Here is an 18,566-nt window from a genome sequence, read left to right as displayed (position 1 = left end):
TGGGAAAAAGAGGAATATGCTATAAATGGTAACTTTGGCTCTTTATCTCACACTTTTATGGGAGTTTATTCTTCCAATATTCTTCACTTCATAAAGTGAAAAGAATCGGTTCAAGCACACATCCCTGTGGAACTCCAAGATACAATCTAATAAAATTTTGTTTATATACATGCCTATTATTGGCAAATATCAGCTGCCTTCTTTGAATGGGTTGGTTGTATTTAGGGCACTTATTCAATCCTGATGCTCATTCACTGGCGTCAAGCAGCACCCACCAGTATTTAAGAGTAGAAAAAAGTTCACATTGGGAATTAGGAGTGGTCAGACCAGTTTGTTTCCTGTTCAGACCTATACTTTTTAACACTTATTCAATTTAACATTTAAGCTTGTTTTCATTCAATGTACTCGACCTTGGACTTGTTTTATATTTAGGCTGAGGCTACATTTAGGCATTAAAGCGTATTTCGTTTGGGTCAGGAAACTGCCTTGTCTGTTTATTCTGTTGAGTTTTACTTCCGTTCCTGGGTTCTCACCCATTTTCAATCCCCTCATCACTCCTTCTGTATTTATACTCTTGGTTTTCAGTTGAAACTTGTCGGATCATTTTAAGTCACTTCCTCTCATGTTGCATATTGTTCTAAATTATAAATTTCTGTTCCGTAAATGTTACAGATGATCTGGTATGTTGATATTTGATCTCTATTGAAGCTGATGGTCTTTCCAGGATGCACCCATCCTATTGAGCAGTGGCCGTCACTATCTATTTTTTTTTGTTTGTTGTTTCTTTATTTCAGTCAGTGCGGTTACATGAGTGCCATCGGATCGGATTAATGGCTAAATTACAATAAGACTGAGTTATTCAGTTCATGTTGAAAGAATTATATCCCTTGTGCATTATGCTTAATTTGGCTTTGCATTCTTGTTTCACCCCCGGTTTCAGTCACTGATTATATTCATTTTGACATTGTCCAGCCTAATTATTCGTGTTCCCAGGGTTTCCTTATTTCATTACCAGTTTGTTACTGGTTACTACTTACCTTTACAGTACTTTTAGGTTTGATTAATTTCAATAAAAGTCCATATTGTTCATTATCTGCATGTCTTCAGTGAGGTTCAGTTTGGGTTCCTCTTCTGTTGGGATAAGCTCTGAACAGGATAAAGCAGGTTAAGGAATGAATGAATGCTTGCATGCACACAGGAACATGAAATTTCAGTCTTAATGCACATAATTAACTGGAGTTTCATGGTGATATCTGCTGTGACCCTGAAAAAAATGCACAGAAAATATAAATATAAACAGAATATATTAATGAAAAGCCATAGCAAGAAAGAGGTTTTCCCATATATTTTATTAGTAAACACAGCATTACCAACAAGTGAAGTTTTTCAAACATTTGACATGTCCTAGCCTCCTCTGACACATGTAAATGGGTAAATGCTGACATCTGCCTGATTTTAAATGTTTTTAGCAAAGATTAGGTTATTATCTACAAATGATTAAATAAACGAATGCAGCTGATCTGCAGCTAAAACTGCTAAAACGACTCTTCGGGTAATAAAGCAAAAATCTATACTAGAATTTCTTAGAAGTGCCTTTAAATGGATGTTTCTAAATGACTGCCTCACAATGGTCACTGCATGGCATCAATACATGCACAGATTTTATGGATCGATTATTTGGACATTAGTCCTTCCCTCTGCATTGGCAGCTGTGATGCGAGCCATTCAGTGGTGCGTTTGCGTGCTTCCTCCCAGCTGTATCTGGGGGCATATCCTAGGTCTTTCTTGGCTTTTTGATAGGAGAAGGTGAATGTTGTGTTCAACATGGTGAGAAGCTGTCGGTTCAGTGGTGGGACGATGCGAATGAAAGGCCGAAGCATCATGCACAGTGTCTCTAAAAAGAAACAGAATATGTAGAAGATGCGTAGTGGCACCAGGAGTTTCTCTTGGATGCTGAAGCCCAGAGGAGACATCACAACGTGGTTGAAGTCTGAATAACTCACAGGTGGCGTGTCATCAGAAATGAAGTAAAATTTCCCTCCAACAGTGTTTCTCTTTTGAGGATCTTTGAGGCTGCGGGCTGCTTGGAGGTGAGCGACGGCCACGTTGCCCACATAGACGGGATTCACAAGGGCCTCTTTCACAGACATACGAAACAGAACATCTCTGCTTCGTATCCCATCGCTCATGTGGCCCAGCAGGAAGCGGCAGCCCTCCCCATAAATGTACATAGGTCTCAGAGCACATGTGGCCAGTCGAGCTCCATTTGCGAGCACCTCACCATTAGCCTGCAGGGTTCTCACCTCAGCCTCCATTTTGGTTTTGCTGTAGTTGAACTTGAGACGGCTGTCATAAACTGTGTCTTCACTGCCGTTGATTATCGGCTCTCCCCTGGCGTTTGGACCCATCACTTCCACGGTGCTGGTATAGATGAAGGTTGTCACGTTCTCTTGGATACATGCCTCCAGAAGTAGTTGGGTTCCTGCAAAGTAAAGATGCTCATGGGCACTGAACGTATTGATTCTCAACTCTTAGACTGCTTCTAAAATGCTATTTACAACTTTTTTTTTTTGTCTGGGGAAATTAGTAAAAAATACCTATCCATCGCATTCTCAAAGTAAATTGACATTTATTATTCAACCAATGGGAGTAAATTCTTAGTGTCAATCCAAAGCTAAAACCCACAGGATTATTCTAAAATCGCTGCATCAGGAATATCTATCTGCACAGCACATACAGCTTATGGCCCACCAGACATGAAATTAGGTTAAAGTGGATAGAAGTAGCGGCCTTACCTTTAACATTGACCCCGTACATCTCGCTGTACTCCACTGAGTCAGTAACATCAATGATGGATGCGATGTGGAACACAGTTGATGCACCTCGACAGGCTTTTCTGAGGAAATCACAGTCTCTGATGTCCCCCTCAAACGCGCTCAGTTTCGTCTCACCTCTACAGTCTGACACACAGTGAATCAAGTTGTGACACTTTATCACACGAAAACAGCTATGAAAACGTGCTATGATTTCCAAATAATTCAATCCTGATATTAAAACTACACGCATTTGGTTGCTTTTTAAAAAATATGTGCACATTTTTTATTTGGTGCCATTAATATTTAAAAAGAAAAAGGCAGGGATGTGTTGACCCCTGTGCTGCATCACCTCCTTTTTTAAAGGAGCGGTGTGTGTGTTTTAGCGACATCTAGTGGTGAAATCACAGATGGCAGCCAATTTAGTATCCACTGCCACACTGTCCCCTTCTAAACTACCGAGAGAAACTACAGTGGTTACCAGCAAGTAAGAAATACAGTGATTGAAGCCCTCTGTGGAGTTTTTCAGTTCAGGTCATGGCAATGACAGGCTCAATAGATCCATAAAGGCTCATACAGCTTTTAACAACTCTCTTTGAGCGTTTGGGTACTGAGGAGATAAATTGGTCGAGTTGTTAATGCAAAATGTCTTCCGGCTCCTGCTTTGGTATATTAGCAACTCAACAGTTCATGTTAATGTTTTTCTGGGATTTAATCACCATGTATTATCGTGTCAGGTTGTGCAACAACTACACTTGATCATCTGTGCACACGTAGTAGTTGTCTTGCCAATTTGTCTGTGCCCAAATTGTTTGGTTCTGGAGTTTTTGCAAATGGAGACTCAGCCCATTAGTTTTTTCTCAGAGTATTCTTGTTTTGTATTTTGATGTAGACATTATCGCCACCTACTGTCCTGGCATGATTATTTCAGCATTTGTGGGAATTTCTGCTTTCTCATCTGGGCCGAGATATTTCATCCAACTGAGGGAAAAGCATCTGTTTAAAAGTATGTCTGAGGTTAGCAGTGTATGAACACTAATAGCTGCCACATTTTGTTTGGATGAGTTTGTTAGATGATTCACATTAGAGGGCTGAGAGCAAGTAATGGTTTATAGTGGCAAAGGGCGTGGTGTGAGTGAAATTAAGAGTAAGTCTTTCCGAGGGCTCTAGTGCACATTAGCCTTGTGCTGTGCACATCATACCATCATGGTAATTTAACAATCACCTTGTTGTTGAATTGTGCTGTAGAAATAAATAAGATGCAGCATTCTTAATTCCTTAAATACATTTTACATATTGTCCCAAAATGGGGCTGTTTTACAGACAGGGTCCAGCATTTGTGGCTGCAGTGACGACTGCATTCCCCAACAGTGATTTGTGATAAATTTCTTGAGATTCTGTTGTTGTTGAACTTTTTGTCCACACATCCCTCCCCATATTTAGCTTTGAAAGACTGTCTGTCTCTGCAGACAGGGTGCAATTACATTTAATTTTCTACATTTAATGTCAACTCTGTTCTATTTTTATTTAAATGTATGGTATAAATGATTTGGAAAGCACTGAATCTGCTTTTCATTTAATTTTAAAGACTTTTTTTTAGAAACATGGTTGCATTATATAACAGTGCACCTTATCCTTGAATATGTCTACAGCTGTTATCATGTATTGCAAATTACAGCTTAAACATCTCTTAAATTTAGTCCATGTTTTAATTATTCTACCCAAATTAACTGAAGATTAACTGTAAATGAGATGCAATAGATTGATATTGCTATAGTTTTCATGCACCGTAGCTTTATGGCATTCATCACAGTTTGTTAGATAAACCAAACTTTTCCCTAATCTGTGAATGCTTAATCATATAGAAATAAGTGTTTTCATTTAAAAAATGTAATATTAGTAATTATAGATATTTAAAAAATTACCCTCCAGACTCTGTAAAACTTGTAGCTGTACGTCTTTGTCCAGCAGTCGGATCTCAGCCGTTTTCTCTTCCTCCAGCAGCAGCCTCACCAGCCTTTTTCCCAGGAATCCACAGGCTCCAGTCACCACACACACTTCACCTCTCAGAGACATAGCAGGGTAATATTGCTTTGCAATGGCAAAAAAACCCAAAAACCTGCAAACTTCTCTTTCAGAGCTCCTCTCTCTTTTTTCTCCCTTTTGATGAGCCACTCTTCTAAGGAGCGGCTGAAAGTGAAACAAGGAGGAGGAATGCAAATTTGGGATTCTTGGGTGTTGTCTGTCGATGGGAGAGCGGCAGAACCTCCTACCCTCACAGCCTCAACTGCTCCACTTTTTGTAAGCTCAGAAAAGTTACTAGAGAAAAAAAAACCACCCTTATTATTGGCTTCAAGGCAGTGTGGGGAAAAAAGGGGATGGGCTGCGCTACTTACCGATGGAATGTGGTGCTAAACAAAACAAAAGCTGGTATAACTTACACAAAAATACTCCATATAACCTAAAGAAGAATCAGAGCTGGGTTGTTCTATGAGAGTGAACACTATAAAATAACTTTAGGTGTTTAAAATCAAAGTTGTAATGCAGGAGTACAAAAAATCGAGATATTTCAACTTCATAATCATATCCTGCTTGAGGTCATGTGTTTCATATTTCTTAAATTGCAGTACTACAATTCTTTTTACTTCACTTGTGTATTGTCAGTTTTTAGGTGCAGTTTTTGCTGACATGACAACACAGGGAAATATTTAACTTAATTTGGACTGTACTGGGCTTTTTTTTTGTGATGATAAAACCCATACTTCTATATTACGAATATATAACACTTACATGTACTATTTCACAATTAAATACTACCATTATATTCTTAAATAGTACCACTCTTCACTGCTGCATATTGCATTCAGCCTTTCTTTCCTACAGAAAAAAGTGTCATTGCTAAAATTGGCTGCTATTAACTCAGTTCTTCATCTGTTGAAAGTCGTTTTTTTTCTTCTTTTTTTTCTTCTGTTGTGCAAAATGAATGAAGTTATGAAGACCTCTTTGCATCCTTCAGCCGGAGAATGAGGGAAATATTTGCTCTTCAGGGCGGTGATGCTTCTCTAATAATTCAGACCACTCTACTAGCTTTTACTGTTTGTTTATAAATCCAGAGGAAACGATTTACAGGGAACCTTGAAATCGGAAAGAGAAGTAGATCGAATCTGTGCTCCACAATATTAGTGAAGTACTTGAATACCTCCCACTCCTGTAGAAGGTACAAGGCTACATCAGCCTAGTAAAACAAGAGCTGGCATTTCAAGGTAACATCTGTTTGATAGATGGCAAGATATGTTTTCTCATGCACAGTGATTAATTATAGCTGGACCTTGTGTCCTGAGGTAATGGTACATTGAAGTGGCTTTGTGGTGGAAACTTTGAGTGTTGCAGGGTTTTTAACGATGGCACCAGTTTTAAATAAGGCAATGCTTTTTATTTGTTTATTAGAAATTGTACAGACTTCTTTTTGAGTAGATTGTGTATTTTATGTGTGTTTGTATATAGATATCAAAGCAATTTTTTAAGTTAAAAGCACAGCAAAATGTTTATTCAAATCAGCTTTGTACATTGTTTCCACAACAAAAATAAAACATTTTTTGCATCATTTACATGTGTGCTGAGAAGCTTGTATCTAATCTTCGAAGCTTATGCCATGGAAGCCAAAATGACAGCTGTCTTATCTGAAAGTGAAGAGTGAAATTTCAAGGGTAGTTTCAGCGTCATTTGCTGACGTCACATGCTCAGAGTGTTTGTGTTAATGTGCTTGTAGCTGTGGAAGAACTTGTGACTTTAATGATATTTAATGAATGTCATCAGGGAATTATAACATGTAAACTAATTTTAAAACACTCAGTTGAAACTTGATGTGAGGCATTGACTTTACAGCTTTGCACATTATGGTTTTGGCAGGGCCGTGAAAATTGGGACTTTTGCTTTCAGGCGGTTAGTTTGACTTCCATGTAACTAAAAGAAGACTTTGTAGCCATTGTATAGATGCTAATCTCATGACTTTGTGTAACTCGTGAATGTTAGAGGCCACACTGTGGCTTTTTGCTTACACGCTGCATCATGCCTTTGTATAATGCAAAGGATTTAGTTTATTCATTTGAGATTAGAGATAAACTACAATGATAGCATGTGTTATAACGCCAGTTTTACACAGTGATTTATAATTAATGCCATACTGGGGCCTCCTTTCATTTCTGCGTAGGGATGGATTTGCCTGATTAAACGTTGAACAATGACACAGTGATCCTCCCTCAATGAGTGCCCAGTCAACCCAAGATAGATGGCAGTTCTGATCTTTTACTTTGGGAGCTGGCTGAACTTTAGACTAAAGATATGCAAGCAAACAGAGCAGGTGAGAAGCTACATGGCTGACACCACATGACAGGACAGGAAATTACACAACAGGAAGTGAAAGGTGCAAAAGTCTCAAACTGTTGAATGCTAATGTTTAGTAGCCGCCTTATTTGCATATGCAGTTTATATTTGCCGACCACACTATTTCCTGTTTTGCTCTCTTTTTGCCACAGTGTGAGAAAGTCCCCACTCCCCCGTGCACGGTTATCAGCTCTTAGCTGTTGGCAGAGGGCACTCTTGTATCTGAGCTTCATCCACCGACCCCTCTGGCAGATGAACAGTCATTGTACAGGCTCGAATCCCCCCCAGAGGCTCCAGCACGTTGAACACCCTGTCCCACACGTCTTCCTCTGGGTTGTAACGCTGTACAATGTCAACCATGCATCTGCTGTTCCAGGAATACCCTCCCACCACGTAGATCTGCCCATTGAACACTGTCACACCAACGTCGCTCTGGCCCCGAGGCATTGGCGCCACCACCGTCCACTGGTCAGTGTCTGGGCTGTAGTATTCACAGCCCAGAACATCGTCATAATCGCTGCTGCCTCGGAAGTGATTCCCGCCCATGACGTAGAGTCTGTCTTCCACCGTGCACATGCAGTGCAGACCGCGGAGCTCCATCATGTCAGCCCGTCGACTCCAAGTGTCAGTGACAGGGTCGTAACACCAAAGCTCCTTCTGGAAAGTGTCACGAGTGATGCCACCTGTTTGACAAGAAAACAATCAAGAGTGGAAGTGGCACTCATCCTACTTTAATGAAATAAAAACAACCCAAATAAATGTAAATAACAGTTTCAAAATGCTCAAGATAAAAATAGGCATTATCCAGCTGAATGATCCCAGCTTTTGGCTTATGATGATTGGAAACTACTAATGTGAACTTTAACATTTTTATTTTTTTTTTAGAGTATTATTTGTTGTTTTGTAAAATCAGAATGTTAAACTGAAAAGGGATCAGCTTACGCTTGCCTCACAGAGAGGGTATTTCAGACAGGATGCCTCAAAGCAGACCAAAGATTTGCTGAATAGATTAAAGCTCAGATCCAGTTCCTTTACGTAGACCTAACATTTGGGCCCTGCCACATTGTTTGCAGACTTTAGGTGCCCCCCTTTTTAGGGCTTAATTAGTATTGGTAATGGGGCTGCACGGTGGTGTGGTTCTCTCCGGGTACTCCAGCTTCCTCCCACCGTCCAAAAACATGCATATTAGGTTAATTGGTGACTCTTAAGTGAGCGTGTGTGTGGTTGTTTGTCTCGTTTGTCTCTGTGTGGCCCTGTGATGAACTGGCGACCCGTCCAGGGCGTACCCCGCCGCTCGCCCGATGACCGCTGGGATAGGCTCCAGACCGCGACCCGTCAGGCGGATTAAGCGGGTATAGAAAATGGATGGATGGATAGTATTGGTAATCAGTAGCGGATTGGGATTGGGCCAAAATGTCTCAGCCGGCTTGCTAACACCTCAGTATCGCCTCAGAAAAGTTGGAGGATGTGACTTGGAAGACTAAATCTGGGGTTTTGTGATCAGCCTGCTGCCTCTATAACCCAGTTCCAGATAAGAGGCAGAATAAATGGCTTGAAAATTTGACTGTATTTTAGTTTATGTCACTTTATGTGACGGTGACACACAGACTAAGAATTAAAGTGGCTGGTTAACGAGCAACAGCAGATGAGTGATGTTTTTGTATAAAACTGTATTTTTTGTGAAGTTGTCCTCCGCACACACGTACCCACTCAGAGGAAGGTGGGTGTGCTACCTGTTTGTCTGCTGCGGTCTGCAGCTGTGAGCATTTCAGGGGGATTCCTGGCTTTGAACAAAGCTTGCAGACATCAGCTTCCATACTCAGCATGTTCTGTCATAATAAATTGTCCTGTCCTGTTCACAGGTGTATTCCTCAGATTTTATTTACCTTAACGGTAGATTATCAAGGCTTTATCATTACTTCAGTGGGGTACTGGAATGATGGCGACCCCCCCCCCCCCCACATGTGAGTGGAAAAGAAATGCACTAATTAAAAAAAAAAAAAAAACTGGTTTAAGAAGCCTTTTTTAGAAGGGACCCTGCATGCCACTACACTGGATGCTCTGATATCAAGTGAATTTAGAGCTAATTTTCAGTCATTTTAACATGATTTTGAATTTGAAAATGTAATTGGATGGATTGTTTGTTTAGTGTAACGGTATTACAGTAAGACAGAGCAGGTGTGACTCAGGTGGTGCTCCACAATCTGAGGGCTGGTGGTGTGATTTCCAGCTGCTCCACATGAGGAAGTGTCCTTTGACACAAGGAGCCGCACGCTGCACAGTATGGAAGTGCATGATAGCGAAGAATAATGAAAATAAGAAAAATTATGACAAAGAGAGACTAAAATCAGCCGTTTAAGTGTGGACTTTCAATCTGTTTTATACTTTTTGCCATCTTAATTCATTTGAATTAAAGAAATAGATATGACATTTTATTAACCTTTCTAATTAAACTATAACATGCTTATAAAACACATGTATAAACTGTTATCTTTCAGTGAAACTCTGTACAGACTTGCTCCAGCTTCTAAAACTTGAATATGTGTTGTTTTTCCTTGTTAATAACCAGTTTTCTTTGGGTTTGGGTTTTCAGTCAAATTTTTTGGACCACTTTCCAAATGACTAATTGAATGACTATTCACTATTCCAGTAAGTGCATGTGGAACAGGAAGCTGTAGCGGTGAAACTCATGTGCACTACATGTCTTGCCACAACAAAAGTTGTATTTGGAACAACACTCGTGCAGAGAGGCATGAAAGAAGTGCACGTTTAAAAACATGGCAACCATATTCAAGACATGAAGACATGTCGACAAGCCCATGAATTTGGAACTGCTGATTGTTCACTTTACTATTTTTTGATTTTATATTTTTACTGATGGCTCATTGCTTCAGTTTTTTTTTTTGGTCTGTTGTTTTTTGGCAGCTTTTCACAGCTGCTCCTACTGAATATGTAACCCTGCCAGACAGCTGTTTGTGTTAACATGTGAGCCATAACACAGTGATAAGACAGATGTTTCTGTCTCTGAAACAGAGAAACAAACTGAACTACACGGACACCTGCAGCACTGAACAAAAATGAGGTGAATTTTGCAGTTTTGCCTGAAGTATTTCGGGCTTTTTGTATAGTTTATGCTGTACAGTTAGCACCGTGGGTGACAAAAGGCTATTAGTGTATGTGCTGAATCAAGCACATGATTACCAGCAGGATGTAGCCTCTGAGAACTGTCAGATCGAACTTGGTTTTAAGTTGCTGAGGCCCACCTCAACCACAGGTCTTTGAGCTTCCTGGTTCTCAGTCCTGCATGTGAAACCCATCTCTGCTCGCTATCTCATAAGGTATTTTCCTGTCCACGCTGCAAAGAAACTGAGCTCAGAGTCAGAGCAGCTTATGAGGCTTCCACTAAACAGGAAGTGGTTTCAAATAGGTCAGCCAGTGGCGTTTTGTCTATAAGTAAAAAAAAAATGTATTTCACAACAGCCTCAGTTTTTACAGACAGATATTCATGACTAGTAAAGAAACAGAAAGCTGTCTGTTGATACTGCAAAACAACTGTTGGTTTGACTTTCTTGATGCAAGTGACTGTGGGAATAGTGACTATCTGTAGATAAAAGTTGCATCGATGCGGTTACAGAGCTGTGACTAACCTTTTAGAGGAAATGTGGTTATATGGTTGCTGTACTCAGAAATTTGCCCTCAGCTGTGTGTCAAACTGCTGTCCGTGAGTTGTCAGTGCTAGTATCGTTACTGCAAAAGCAAGCTTCCCTTAACTCCGAAAGTGATGAGGATCTTTCCCCATCCATGCAGTGTTTCTTAAACTCAACAACTGAGACAGAGGACCAGACAATTCTTTCATTCTGTAGAGGTTAAATACCTGAAACTCCCAATCAAAATGTCATCAGTGTCTTGGATGAGACATCTTTAAGAAACAAAAGAAGGGCACTGCCTTCTCTTTAAGCACTTAAGCTGAGTCAGTTTTGAAAGTTACACGGATTCTTTACAAGAGGAAGTGTTAACAGGAGCTGTGGTTTAGGCAAAAGGTCTTAGCATTGTTTTTTATTAAAGAGGCCACCACTATGCCTGTTTTAGTGTGCTGTTTGAAGACAACTTCAATCAAAGGATGATTTTAGCCTCTTAAATATTTATTTGTTGCTTTAATTGTGATCTCATGTCATCTTATGACTGTGCTCTAAAAACAAAAGTGCACTTAAATATGTTGTCAGGACAATGCAAATGTTAGAAGTACAAATTCAATAGAGAGATGCAAGTTGTGTCTACATGTTGCAAACTGAGATCAAACATTCACTCATGGTTGCACTCATCTCAGAGAATCTACTCCATGAATGACAAAGAAGTCAAATGAGTTCAAATAATGCAAGATGTTATTCTGCAAAGATCTCTGGCTGTGTTGTCTCACCTGAGATGTACATGAGGCCCCCATGAACTGTTCCAGCATGTCCATAGTGAGGCTCCACCATGCTGGTCACAAAGGTCCACTCATTTTTCTTCAGGTTGTAGCACTCCACCGTGTCTGATAAAAAAAACCACAGAGGGATGCTTGTAATTTGTTTTCAAGAGGCAATAAAGTAAATAATAACAGTTATAATCAAGTAGAACTAGAGAGAAAGTGCAGAACACTCTGAATACTAGTGGAAGTATTATGATTTTTTTATTTCAGAACTGAACTGAGTTTCAGTTCTCCAGTAGATAAATATATGTTTCTGAAAATATATGACGTATCAACAGACAGCAGTTGTAGAAAAAGAAAAATATTTGTTGCAGCTCACCAATTTCACCAGAGGCGTTCCTTCCTCCCACTGCGAACAGTTTCCCCTTCAGGGCGCTCAGGTGGAAAAAAGTCCTTTTTTCGTTAAGGGAAGCAATCTGAAGCCACTTGTCAAAGCGTGGGTCGTAGCGATAGGAGCTGTCTATGGCCGTTTTACCCTTTGTGTCATATGTACTCTGACCTGAGAAGACAACAGGAATCAGCGTTATAATTTGAAATTATGATTACTTCAGCGACAGCAAACTTGTACTTTTGTGTCTTGTTTATTTAAATGCAACATCCTATGTGTGCACTTTTTGTCTCCTGTCACATAGTTTGTATGGACTAAAAACATAAGTATTGCAATCTGATACAAACTGATTTGGTTTATCGCAAGTAAAATGAATTCATGTGGATTGAAAGCTTGATGTGAATTCTGCCCTGTGAGTGCGTGGCGTGAACTGTTGGTGCTCTGACCTCCAACAATAAAGAGGAAGCCACCCAGAAGAGCCACGCCATGCTGATAACGGGGCACCTCCATGGGCTTCAGAGCCCTCCAATAGCCGGTGTTCTCATCATACAGCCTTAACTCCCGGCTCACCACCAGCTGCTGCCGCATCACACCACCCAGTGCCAGAATATGTGTGTCCTCTGATCGTATCTGCGTTCTCTCGGTCTGCAGGGCGGGCTGCATGTAAGGCATCATCTGGTAGTTGCTGGCCTCCAGCAGGAGGTTCACACAAGCTGTCTCGGAGCGCATCATTGAGTTGCTTTCTCCTTCGTCGTCCTGAGAGATCTGAATCAGCTCAGTGGGGCTCATCAGTGGGAAACGAATGTGTCGCATCAGGGTGTAGACAGAGGAGTTGCGTTTGGGAGGGTCATGGTTCAGCCATCCTTTGGCGATGTGGTAGAGCTCCAGCTCAGAGAAACCTTTCAGTGAGTTGCTCGCCAGAGCGTCGGCCATGCTGGCATCAGAGAGCTGCAGGTAACGACCACACTGCACCAGCTCCGCGAGGTTCTGGCTCACAAACTTACCTACGTTCAATAAAAAAGAATGATCATCAAAATAACCCAGTTTCTTATAGTTTTGGAACCAAAATTATGCACAGTGCATTCAGTTTTTTATCATCTTAAATATGAGAAGTTGCGACAGATAATGAATGGAAAGAGATAGTACTGAAGACAGAGAGGGGTTTAACTTTTACCCACACTCATCCCACCAAATACTGCAGCTTGGTGTGAACTTTCATTTTACTCACCTATATTCAGCTTAACATCCTCCAGTAGCAAGTCTGTGGCAATGTGCTCAACTTCCACACAGTTATCAATGGTGATCTGAGTCAAATAGAAACACAGAAAATAGATTAATTACTTTCAATTTGTCTGTTCAACATTATATTTCCTGTGCTGCTGCTAAGTCTTGTATTGTAAGTCAGAGAAGCCCCCTGGGAATAAACCAGCTTCAATGTGACATTAAACGTAAAAGCGTCTCACCTCACTGCTCAGAAGCTGATTGCAGAAGTTTAGGACGGGCATGACCTGCAAGAAGTTTGCAGCTTCTAGTGTGTCCTGGAGGTTGCTCATGTCGAGATTGACTTTGGATGTGTAAATGAAGTCTATAATGTTCTTTAAGCCAGTCTTAGTGACCCCATGCAGCTTGATCTCTCTCATCTCCTGCTCCCTCATGCCTCCTAAACGGGAGAAGCATGTGCAAAGGGACAAAAACAAGGTGAAAGCATGAATTTGCATTGTTTGAGAGGATTTGTCTTGAGCGTGCAGGATGCCACAAGTGCACAATCAGCAAGATACAAAGACACAGCTAACACTGTAAAGACTGTCTGCTCAGACATTTACAGGAAGATTATAGGACAGAAGTAATTCCATATGCGGTTTAATATAAACGTCTTTTGTGAGGCTGCAGCTGAAAGGAGTTTAATGTAAAAATGAGTTTGAATTCAACACCTACTTCCTCCTTTTCTTTAACTACTTGAGCATGTTGATCTAAAAGTGAAACTATGAGTTATAATGAGTTGATTCTATGAGGGTAATGTTACTTATGGACAGATTTGGGCAATTTAATCAAAAGATTACTCAGTATACTGGACAGCATTTTGACCTCTGGTGGCAAAGTTATCACTAAAATAGTAAAACTATCATATTTTGGATTATCTAATGATTTTTTAACCCTAACCCGTATAAAAATCACACCAAACCATTGAAATTTAAACAACTGCAGTGTCACAGGGGCACTGAAAAGGTTTTTGACTTTGTCTATCATTTTGTTTCCTGGCTCTTGGACTTTCCTGAGTTGTCTGCCGTCAACTTTAAGAGAAAGAACAACAAACCTGTGAACATTGCCTTGAAATAGTCACTGCATGAAGCCATGATGACCCTGTGGACTGGGAAAGCTTCCTTACTGTCTCCAGGAACCAAGACAACGTCACAGAGAGTCTCATCTGATCGAAAAACATCAAAACCCTATGGGGAAAGGAATGTTATAGTATGAATAGGATGATATGATGCATCTTAATGATAACAAGTTAATATTGGAACACCTGTTTATGGGATTGGTGGCCTCTACTGCATCTTCTCTGGCTCTTTATTGTGGTGTATGTGCTAAACAGGTGAAGTTTGCTTCTCTTTGAATGAAAATTGAATGATAATCTTGTGAAAAAGTCAATTGAAAGAGGTTTATGACCCAAATTTGAGAGCAAAAATAATTATTATAGACAAGGAAATAAAATTAAACCTACATTTACTGGATGTTTTATGCATAATGTTTGGGAAACTGAAGTAGCGGTTCATCTGGACATGATAAACTGTTTGAAATCGAAACTCCATGAACCACCAAAGGTTTATGTACCTGTAGCACAGCTGATCCATGCTCATTGCTGCTGAAGATCTTGGAAAGTGGTCGAGGCGGAAGCTTGGGCTTTGTGGCTTTGTCGGGACGTTTCGGTGGCATGTTCACGGGTGGGGGGAGAGGAGCTGGAGATGGTTCTGGAGGCAGAACGGGGGCTGGTGGAGAAGGCCTTTCATCTTTAACACCACATACAAATTGATGACATATATTGATAATGAGAAGTGAATCATCTTCAAGTGGGACGTGAACATAATCATCAATACAGCACAAATAACAAGTACCAAGTCAAAAGCACAAGAAAGTGCTAAGAATAGTAATAACTGTCTTCCTTCAAATATGTTTAAAGTCCTTAATGGGATCAAACTGGACAGCTTTAGAGGTCAAAGCATCAGAATAAGTCTGTATGCACCGAGGGAACACTAAGGCGTAAACTGAACACTGTTCAGAGCCATCTACTGGGTACAAGCTTCTAATGGATACTTAAAGTACATTTTGTTGAGGAATCTTTTATATTTCAGATGTGACAGAGATAAAAACAAATGTGAAGTGTCAGTCAAATGGCTCTTGTCAGTGTTAAATTATAATGTTGTATTTGAATTGAAATGTTTCCCTTTGAAGGGAAACATATTGTTTATTTCCTTTTTAGTTATGGGGCACATTGATGTCACTCACCTTGATGAACAGGTGGAGCAGGAGGTCTCTCTGCCTGAGCTGCAGGTCTCGGAGGATCTCTGGAATGCCGGCTGCCCAGACGAGACAGTCTGCGGCTCAGCCTGCTCGGCCCGCTGTCGTCTCCATTTAGACTGCAGAGGAGGAGTCGGTGCAATTATTAGTGACGTTATTTTACAGAATGATCTTCGGAATAATTAGAATTAGCAGAATTATGGAAGTGAATCTGCAGACATTACAGTTAGATGGATTTGGAATGATTAACCTCTCACGAACAATAAAAGGAGGACAAAACTAATCCTAATTTAAAGTAGATGATCTTCACTCCAAGTTGTGTCTCTACACTCCTTCTCCCATGCCACGTCCTTCACTCTCACTTTGTCCATGGTTTAACGTCTCATCTTAACTTTAGCTTCTATTTTGCATTTCCTTAACGCAGCTTACGAAATCTCCTTTTTCTGTTTTGTTGGTCTGAGCGTCAGAATCTATAAAAAGAGGAACCAATTTCAAGTGCACCGCTTCTCCTTTTTAAACTCCCAAGACGACAACACACAGATATTAAAGAAAAAACTCTTCTAAAATAAGTAAACACATACGATAAAAAATTGTTTAACGCTGGTGAGATTTATTTTCATTGACCTGGCATTCAAGAATATTTCAAAAAGAGTCGTCCTTAAATATCCTGTTAAATATTTAAATACAGTAAATTAACAAGATATCAGTTGCTTTAATGCAGATGCACATGTGCAGGAAGTCACCCTGATTTAGCAGCATCACTCATTATCTAAGCTCAATTTGGTTTTGTTACATCTTCTCACAGAAATGTTGCAGAGAATGTGCAATACAGTAAGGAGGAATGTTGAAATACAGAAATTGAAACACTGAAGCGCAGAAACTGCCTTACCCCATCTCATTGGCCCCTTGGGGTTGAGGGCTGTTGTTGCGCTGATGAGACTTTCTACGAGGAGGGAAAATTAGAGCTTTAGTGGACTGAATTATTTTTAATTAACAGATTTTTACATGGGATCGTTTGGTTGTATAGTTTGCTTCGACAACCCTTTTAAAGGAAATCCTGTGCTGTACAGGTGAGCTAAATGAAGACAAACAAATCAAAAAATATGAGTGTTTTTTGTCCCACTGTCTTAAAGCTTTGGCTTGGCCTTGCTTGGCAGATGAATAAATATAGATATATCACATATGTATGTAGACAAATAAAGGTGTATTCTGTACAATTCCAATAAGTTATAGATGATACAAAGTAATTATGAACAGTCTGTAATGTCATATTCCATAAAAAGGATTGATGTAGTTCAGTGTTGAATAAAGTTTGAGGATTCAATACACGAAACGTATTAAAATCTGAACACTTTTGGATTATATCAAAAGGATGCGCAGAAAATATTGCATTTTCTCTGGAAAACTGGATAAACACAATTAAAAATTACTTCTGCAAAATGAACAAGGCCAAAAGTTACTTTGATTACTTTCTGTAAGCAGTTTATTTTACATTTTAAGTTTTTGTCTCATTAAATTATCCGTTAAAAAAAGAAACAGTTATTAGTTATGTAACCTTTAACAAATAACTGCCAATCCAAGGAGAGTTCTCCTTTTTATATACATCCCATTACAGCCTCTCATCTCATGATTATATTGGATCTGTGACTAACAACCCGTTTAATGTGCCTTGTCACATTTAGATACCATCATTATGATTTGTACGTTATCCCTGTTGCAGATTTTCACATTATTGTTCCCTGCAGTGCACTTTTGTGGAACTTTTAACTGATTAACACCAACAGAGATGTTATAGCTATCATGCTCGTAAGATGCAGTATCAAGTATGAAAGATGTAAAGTGACTCTCGTTTCCTCCCACACATTTAAACACTGACTAAAATGTGATGCACATGTCATTAAGAAGTATTTCCGTGGTAAAAAAGAATCCTTTTACCCCCTTTTTTACGACCGCTTTTCTCACATTTATATCCACCCACAACAATTGATCAAGAATTTTAATTTGCACACAAATATTGAAATCACAGGGTGACGAGCTTTTGGGCCACCGTTCTTTAGTAAGCCTCAAACTCCCTCTTGTATAAGATATTGTGACATGACTCAACTGACAAGTGTAATTATGAAGAGAAGCAGCAGTCATAGATACTCACTAAACTGTATTCAAATTAGTTTAGTGGTTGTACAGAATTAGAAGCAAATAGCAGTACTAAGCCTAAATTCATCATGAAGTACAGATAAAACAGAACCTAATATGCAGTATACTGTATATTTGTATCGCCGGTACTTTATCTTTAAGTGCTGTGCAAGCAGGTTGCTCACATAAGAGCTGAAACTAAACAAAATTGATATCTGTGTATGACCTACCTGGAAGAAATCCTCCTCAGCAGACTGGACCCGAGGCTTCCCTCCAGCCTGCTCGTCTAACCAACCAGAACCCTGAGAGGAAGACTTAGCAGAAAATGCCTGCTGCAGCACGCCAGCTGGGTTAAGAGTTGGAGTGTTTGAGTTAGCATCACCGTCTCTTCAACTTAACCGAGACCTCAGTCACTTCCTGTGCCACTTCTCTTTTCTCAGTCTGCGTCTTTTCCGCATCTTGATGTTCTCCACCCAGCTACGCCACACTTGTGATACTGTCATGGAGCCTCGTAAACTGTTTTTAAAGTATTCTGACACACTTAAAGGCCTCTGATTATCTGGAGACATGAAACCCAAAATGGAGGAATGCATTGCTTAAATTGACAGCTGCCTTTCATACTTTTAATGAGATACTTATTGTCACGTTCTGCATGAAAGCTAAAATAAAATTTGGTGCTTGACCTTTTAAAAGGGGGTGTTATAATTCACTGTTCTACCTGAAGTTTGGTGGGTATGTGACCTGGAGTTGACATGGCGTCTGATCACATCACCGAACACAACACTGTAATCATTAACCCTGTAACTTTTAACAATTCTAAAAAAGGCCTGCAAATGTTTTTCTTTTCTCAAGACCACATTTACATAGTTAATGGCTCCTATTGTTTGTCCTCACAATGCTGCGGATAGAAGAAGTGTTTATAGCT

At 39.9% G+C, this 18,566-nt stretch overlaps 2 protein-coding genes across 2 annotated transcripts; both read right to left on the bottom strand.

Moving 5' to 3' along the window:
• Positions 1-1,344: 1,344 nt before the first annotated feature.
• Positions 1,345-4,914, bottom strand: hsd3b1 (hydroxy-delta-5-steroid dehydrogenase, 3 beta- and steroid delta-isomerase 1). The gene is made up of 3 exons (XM_072397748.1): positions 4,739-4,914; positions 2,796-2,960; positions 1,345-2,482 (listed from the first exon to the last, which is right to left on the bottom strand). The coding sequence occupies exons 1-3, from the start codon at positions 4,887-4,889 to the stop codon at positions 1,674-1,676; spliced, it is 1,125 nt and encodes a 374-aa protein (XP_072253849.1). The 5' UTR covers positions 4,890-4,914; the 3' UTR covers positions 1,345-1,673.
• A 1,444-nt stretch (positions 4,915-6,358) lies between these two features.
• LOC140319691 (kelch-like protein 9) lies at positions 6,359-17,910 on the bottom strand. The gene is made up of 11 exons (XM_072397437.1): positions 17,872-17,910; positions 16,398-16,451; positions 15,497-15,627; positions 14,825-15,000; positions 14,307-14,439; positions 13,456-13,652; positions 13,221-13,296; positions 12,439-12,996; positions 11,984-12,163; positions 11,614-11,727; positions 6,359-7,879 (listed from the first exon to the last, which is right to left on the bottom strand). Exons 2-11 carry the CDS (start codon positions 16,400-16,402, stop codon positions 7,383-7,385), a joined length of 2,067 nt encoding a protein of 688 aa, XP_072253538.1. The 5' UTR covers positions 16,403-16,451; positions 17,872-17,910; the 3' UTR covers positions 6,359-7,382.
• Positions 17,911-18,566: the final 656 nt, after the last annotated feature.

The sequence above is a fragment of the Leuresthes tenuis genome, unplaced genomic scaffold (genome assembly GCF_036924035.1).
Source record: "Leuresthes tenuis unplaced genomic scaffold, fLeuTen1.0.hap1 SCAF_12, whole genome shotgun sequence".
Classification (NCBI taxonomy): domain Eukaryota; kingdom Metazoa; phylum Chordata; class Actinopteri; order Atheriniformes; family Atherinopsidae; genus Leuresthes; species Leuresthes tenuis.
Note: the sequence above shows the minus strand (reverse complement) of the source record. Positions and strands in the feature narration are given on the sequence as shown.

What these genes read in the sequence shown, in the direction of transcription:
- hsd3b1 (XM_072397748.1), bottom strand. Translation starts at nt 4,889, where the DNA reads ATGTCTCTGAGAGGTGAAGTGTGTGTGGTGACTGGAGCCTGTGGATTC. An exon ending in AGTTTTACAGAGTCTGGAGG is followed by an intron (nt 2,961 to 4,738) that starts GTAATTTTTTAA and finishes ACTGTGTGTCAG; the next exon opens with ACTGTAGAGGTGAGACGAAA. An exon ending in GTACGGGGTCAATGTTAAAG is followed by an intron (nt 2,483 to 2,795) that starts GTAAGGCCGCTA and finishes TTTACTTTGCAG; the next exon opens with GAACCCAACTACTTCTGGAG.
- LOC140319691 (XM_072397437.1), bottom strand. An exon ending in TTTCAAGGCAATGTTCACAG is followed by an intron (nt 13,653 to 14,306) that starts GTTTGTTGTTCT and finishes TCTCCCGTTTAG; the next exon opens with GAGGCATGAGGGAGCAGGAG. An exon ending in GGGCCTCATGTACATCTCAG is followed by an intron (nt 7,880 to 11,613) that starts GTGAGACAACAC and finishes CTTGTCAAACAG; the next exon opens with GTGGCATCACTCGTGACACT.